At 43.2% G+C, this 5,853-nt stretch overlaps 1 protein-coding gene across 1 annotated transcript in view; it reads right to left on the bottom strand.

The window, feature by feature from the left end:
* The window catches only part of LPXN (leupaxin), a 44,668-nt gene extending 41,294 nt beyond the window's left edge, over positions 1 to 3,374 (bottom strand). Inside the window, exon 1 of the mRNA XM_006900422.1 lies at positions 3,362 to 3,374. Coding sequence (XP_006900484.1) covers positions 3,362 to 3,374 — 13 coding nt within the window. The remainder of the gene's footprint in view (positions 1 to 3,361) is intronic.
* Positions 3,375 to 5,853: the final 2,479 nt, after the last annotated feature.

Genomic DNA, 5,853 nt, shown 5'->3' on the forward strand with positions numbered 1-5,853 from the left:
AAAAAAATAATCCAGGCACGGAAAAAAAAATAATGCAGGAGAGAGTAATTTAGATAAAATTGGCCAAGAGTTCTTAATTATTTAGGCTTATTGATAAGTACATCAGATGCCCAGAAACTATATCACTACATTTCTATTTGTTTTAAATTATCTATAATAAAAGACCTTTCAAGGGGAAAAAAGAGGAGAAAATATCCCAAAATGAAATATATTGTCTCAGAATTTTGGTAGCTAAATCTACATGAAATTTAGGAATTCCAAATATTTATTCTGAGTCTCTCTTTTAGGAAAGATTCTCCTCTTTTTTTTTCTACTTTCTAAAGTTTTGCTCCCATCAGAAGCCAAAGATCCTTCTGGATTCAAGATAAAAATGCCTTTACCACAAAGCTTGGGGGAGAAAGAAGATCCTCTTTAGGAGACATTGTTGTTGTTGTATACCATAGAGTTGGAACAGACCCATAGGTGACCTGGCAGGTTTTCAGAGGCAGTTAATCACATGGGAAGAGATTGCCCATCTTTGTCCTGAAGAGCACCTCTAGTCCTCAAACCACGTGCCTTCGGGATTGCAGCCCAGCTTCTTTCTGCTAGGCCACCAGAGTTTCATAGGAGACATACACCATGCTAAATTCTGCTGCTTATAGCGTCGCTGCGAGCAGTAACAGTACAAGCACGGCATTACCTTCAGAAACACAAGCTAACCAGGGTTATTAAAACTCTCCCTTTTGAGCTACAAGTAATTCTGTTCTTCTTTCTTATGAGTTCACATGTCACGAATACCAGAGATCATGTTGCCAGATTTTGTAATTTGGAGATGACTAATTCCAGTATGACAAATACAGGGCTGCTGGTGGTCATGAAGGGGGACAGGAGGAGTGAGGAGGAACTAGACTCGGTCGTCCCTCCAATAATGACATGGCAACTTTAACAGGAAGGGAGTAAAGTGGGGTCTCCCTGAGGTCTCCACAGGCCGTCATCTCAGTGAGAGCCACAGTCAGCTGGTTGGCCCTCATCTAGCTCTCCTGTGTTATAGAGATTTTTAGGTAAAACTTCCTGGGTGGATGCAAGTTACTAACCTCCTAGGACATTCTTTCCACGGAGGGACTACGTGCCCTCTACGCTATTTCACCACAGACGAATAGGACCTACTTCAAGTCTTGCAAATAGCTGTTGTGTGGGTAATCCTATGAAGTTATTCAGGTGTAGACATCAACAGCGACTGAGGGGTCGACCAACTGGATAATATACACAGACGTTCGCCTTCAGGCTGTTGGTACTTTCTATATCCTCCTACTCAGGAAATGCAAAACTGTGTCAACGTAGAAGGTTTTCTAGCCTTTTTTTAAAACCTGGAACACCCAAGCCAACCACACTTCTCAAAAAGGAAAACATCTGAAATGCAACCGGCTTGGATCAGCCTGAGCTTGAGGAAGCTAGTTCATTTTTTATTTTCTCATAAGAAAAAAAAGTTAATATTACCCATTTCACAGCATTGCCAAAGACCCAAAAGCATTAAACCCACCATTGTCAAGTCCATTTCAACTCAGAGCAATGCTCCAGAGTGTTTTCTGAGGTTATAAATCGTTAAGGAAGATTGTCTTCTAAGGAGTGGCTGGTAGATTTGAACTGCCAACCTCTCTGTTAGTGATTTGTACATTACAAACTACACTACCATGGCATAAAACAAAACAAGCCACCTAGCTTTAGCCTGAGTCACTGAATAAGTAGTTAGCTACTTTTGAATTGCCTGCATGGAAACTGTTGTTATTGTTGTTGCTGTTGTGTGTGTTGAGTTGCCTGCAACTCATAGCGACCCTACATACACCAGCTCTGAAGCCTGCCCTGTCCTGAGCCAGTCTCACTGATTCCAACACACCTATCCTCATTGCCCCAAGTACTGTGTCAATCCATCTCATTTGAGGTCTTCCTCTCCTGTGCTGTCCTTCCACACTTCCAAATATGATGTCCTTCTCCAATGGATTGGTCCCTCCTGGTCACGTGCCCAAAGTATGTGATATGGAGCTTCAAAATCCTAGCTTCCAAGGAGAAACTTGGTTTCACCCTCTCCAAGACAGACCTATTTGTTTTCTTGGTGGTTCAAGGTATGTTCAAGACTCTTTTCCAGCACCACAACTCAAAGGCATTAATTCTTCTGTCATGCTTAGTCATTGCCCAGCTCTCTGATACATAATAGCAAGTAATTGTGAAGACCATGGCCTGGATCAGGCAATTAGGTATCCCTAAAATTAAAAGTGGGAGCCCTCGTGGTATAGTCTGAAGGGAGTTGTGCTGCTAACTCGAATACAGCACCTCTCTGGAGGTTCAAACCCACCAGTGATTCGAGAGAGAAAAATGGGCAGTTTCCTCCCATGCAAGTTATTGCTTCTGAAGCCACAACAATGATGGAGAAAGAACATTAAAAGTGAGAGAGATGGGCAGAGAGATAAAGACTGACCCTACTCAAACCTGAACAATTTCTAGAAAACCTTTCTACATGAGGTGGTGTGAAGAATGTGGGCTGTTTTTTTGCTGTTTTAATCAAAGTTTACACTTTCAATAAGTAAAAATCCAGGACACTGTGGAATTGACATAGCTTAGAAATTGGGTAAAGGTTAGTGACTCGGTGTTACTGGCAATAAATGACAAAAGCTATGGAATGAGTCCCAACAATAAGAAATGTTACTCTACTTCAAAGGCCAAAGTTGGGACCTTTCTGGGTAATGTGGGCCAGTAGCTCCCCTGATGGTTTTCATTGCCTCCCCAGTGGGAGGAGGAATTTGTAGGCCATAGAATGGGCTCCTGTAGGATAGCTCTCAAAAAAAAAGCAACAAAATCACTGAATTAGCACTAAATCATGGAACAGACGAAACCACCGTGGCCTCCACAGATGCCTTATTTATTTTTGTGCTCCAACTCCATTTCTCTTCCTCATAACAGCCATTCTCCTGCCTCTATTTCCTTCTTTCTTTCCCCCAAATCACAGCCCCATTGCTGCGTGGCCACTTTATGACCTTCCGTAGCTCCCAAGGAGCAGCCTACCCAGTTTCAAATCCAATTTCAATCATAGTTCAGTCCAAAAGTATTTGTGGGGGTAGGGGGGTGGGGGGAATTAACTCTGTGGTTAGGACCAAGCTGTCCAATGTACCACTGCAAAGAGTGAGCCTGGAGTTCCCCAAAACATAGTTCCTCATGCTTTCCTCTGAGTTGGCTGAAGACAGCAGAGAAGTGAAAATACAAACTCCCAGCACTACCCTCAATCTAGCTAGATGTGACACCCTCCCCCCACTCCCCCATCCCCCAGTGCTCAAAGAGTTGGCCGCCAAGTCCTCCTTCCCTCAGAGTTTCTGCTCCAAGCTCCACTCACCCAGCTCTTCCATGGTCACACACCCAGGATGCTCTGGTCCCACAGGTTAAGAGAAAGTGCTCTAGCATGTGCTGAAGGAGAGGCCCTCAAAGGAACTGAATGAGACAACGCGAGGCAGTCTCTATAACCCTTTTTGGTTCCTGTATTTGCTTAGCACTTCCTCTCTTTTGATTTGGTGGATTTCTTTCTTTCTTTTTTTTTTTTTTTTTTTTAGTAGGTCAGACTTCAAATGAAACAGAACTGACACAGAAAGGCAGGTTGTAGGAGATGAATTCTGTCAATTGAAGATGGGCAAAAAAAGATCAAGACTTAATATTATTGAAATAAAATCGAATACTTCACTACAAGCCAAGACTCCTCCCAACAAGCTACAGGCTCTATCACCAGAACCACTAGAACTTATGGTTGTGGTTGTTATGTGCCATCGAGTCACCTGCGACTCACAGCGACCCTATGTACAACAGCCCTAAACCCTGCTCTATCTTGTGCCAACCTTATTGTCTCTGACACACCTAACCATTAGCCCAGTCACTGAATCAATCCATCTTATCGAAGGTCTTCCTTCCTCTCCTGCACTGTCTCTCCATCTCTCCACCCTCCCAAGTATGGCATCCCTCTTCAAGAACTGGTCCCTCCTTGCAGCATGTCCAAAGGATGTCAGACGAATCCTTGCCTCCAAGGAGCAGCCTGGTTTTATGCTCTCTAGGATGAACCTGTTTGTTTTTCTGGCATTCTATGGTATATTCAATACTTTTATCCAGCACAACAGCAATCCTGCATCAAGTTTCTGAGGCTGTAAATCTTTAGAGAAGGAGACTGTCCGTATTTCTCTGAAGGAGCATCTGGTCAATTTGAACCACTAACTATGTCACCAGAGCTCTTTGAGTAAACATTAGCTTTGCCATATAAGGATTTATAATATATTTCATACAGTAACCGTAAGTTCTGTGGCTAACTCTGAGAAGAATGGGAATCCCATAACACTTGATCATGCCAGGAAGCAGTCATCAGAATGGAGTAGGGAAATGCTGCATGATTCAAAATTGGCAAGGGTGTGTGCCTGGGATGTGTCCTGTCTCCATACCTTTTCAATCTATGTGCAGAACAGAATATCTGGTAGGCTGGGCTGTATGAGGAGAAATATGGCATCAGGATTGGAGGAAGACTCATCAACAATCTGCATTATGCAGATGACACAACCGTGCTTGCTGAAACTGAGGAGGACCAGAAGCACTTGCTGTGGAAGGTCAGGGACTGTAGCCTTCAATATGGATTAAGGCTCAATATCAAGAGAACAAAGATTCTCAACACTGGGCCTACTGGCAGCATCATTATAGATGGTGAAGACATTTAGATTGTTAACAGCTTCATTTTGCTTGGCTCTACAATCAACTCTCTTGGTACCAGCAGCCAGGAAATTAAAAGATGAATTGCACTGAGAAAGCCTGATGTCAGAGACCTCTCCAAAGTACTGAAGAGCAACGATGTCAATCTAGAGACTAAGATGTGCCTGCTCCAGGCCAAGGCCTTTGCAATTACTTGCTATGCATCAGGATGCTGGACATTGAATAAAGATGACGGAAGAAGGATTGATGCTTCTGACTTGTGGTTTTGGAAAAGAGTGCTGAATATCCAATGGACGGCCAGAAGAACAAACAGATATGTCTTGGAGAAGGTGCAGGCAGACTGCTTCTCGGAGGCACAGATGATACAGCATTGCTTCACATATCTGATCATGTTGTTAGGAGAGGCTATTTCTTGGAGAGGGACATTATGCTTGGGAAGGTGGAGGGGCAGCAAAGGAGAGAAAGAGCCTTGCCCAGGTGGGTTGACACAGTGACTACAGTAAGAGATTGTAAGGATGTCACAGGACAGAAGAGTGTTCAGAGTGGTTGTTCATAGGTTCTCTATGAGTTGTACTTGACTCAAGAACGTCTAACAACATAGTAGAGTAAAAACAAAACAAAATCCTATGTGATAAAACACCATGGAGACTGCAGCAATGGACTCAAATATACAAACTATTGTAAGGACAGCACAGGATCTAGCAACGAATCACAGCCGCTCTGTGACATCGAGATTGTGAAGGAATTGGAAGGTTGAAGACCCCAGGTGCTAAACTAATGACACGTCAGTTACGCAAATTCTTGCTTAGAGTGACTTACAGCAGCTTCTCCGAGAAGTGATACATACTGAGGCTAACACCTTCATCTTTTTTTACCACTGAGATTTTATCTATCTAGAATGAAAGAAAACATTTTCCCAATGGTCAGAAAGGGCAGAATATAAAGTATGATAATGAGGGTCTTGTGAAAGAAATATTATCCTCATTTTGACCAGAGCTAAAAGAGGTTAATAACTTGCTTAACATGTTGTTGTTGTTATGTGCCGTCGAGTTGCCTGCGACTCATAGCGACCCTATGTACAACAGCCCTAAACTCCGCTCTGTCCTGTGCCAATCGCACTGTCTCTGACACTCCCAGCCCAATTAT

The sequence above is a fragment of the Elephantulus edwardii genome, unplaced genomic scaffold, assembly GCF_000299155.1.
Source record: "Elephantulus edwardii isolate Elephantulus edwardi_28Jun2011 unplaced genomic scaffold, EleEdw1.0 scaffold00284, whole genome shotgun sequence".
Lineage (NCBI taxonomy): Eukaryota > Metazoa > Chordata > Mammalia > Macroscelidea > Macroscelididae > Elephantulus > Elephantulus edwardii.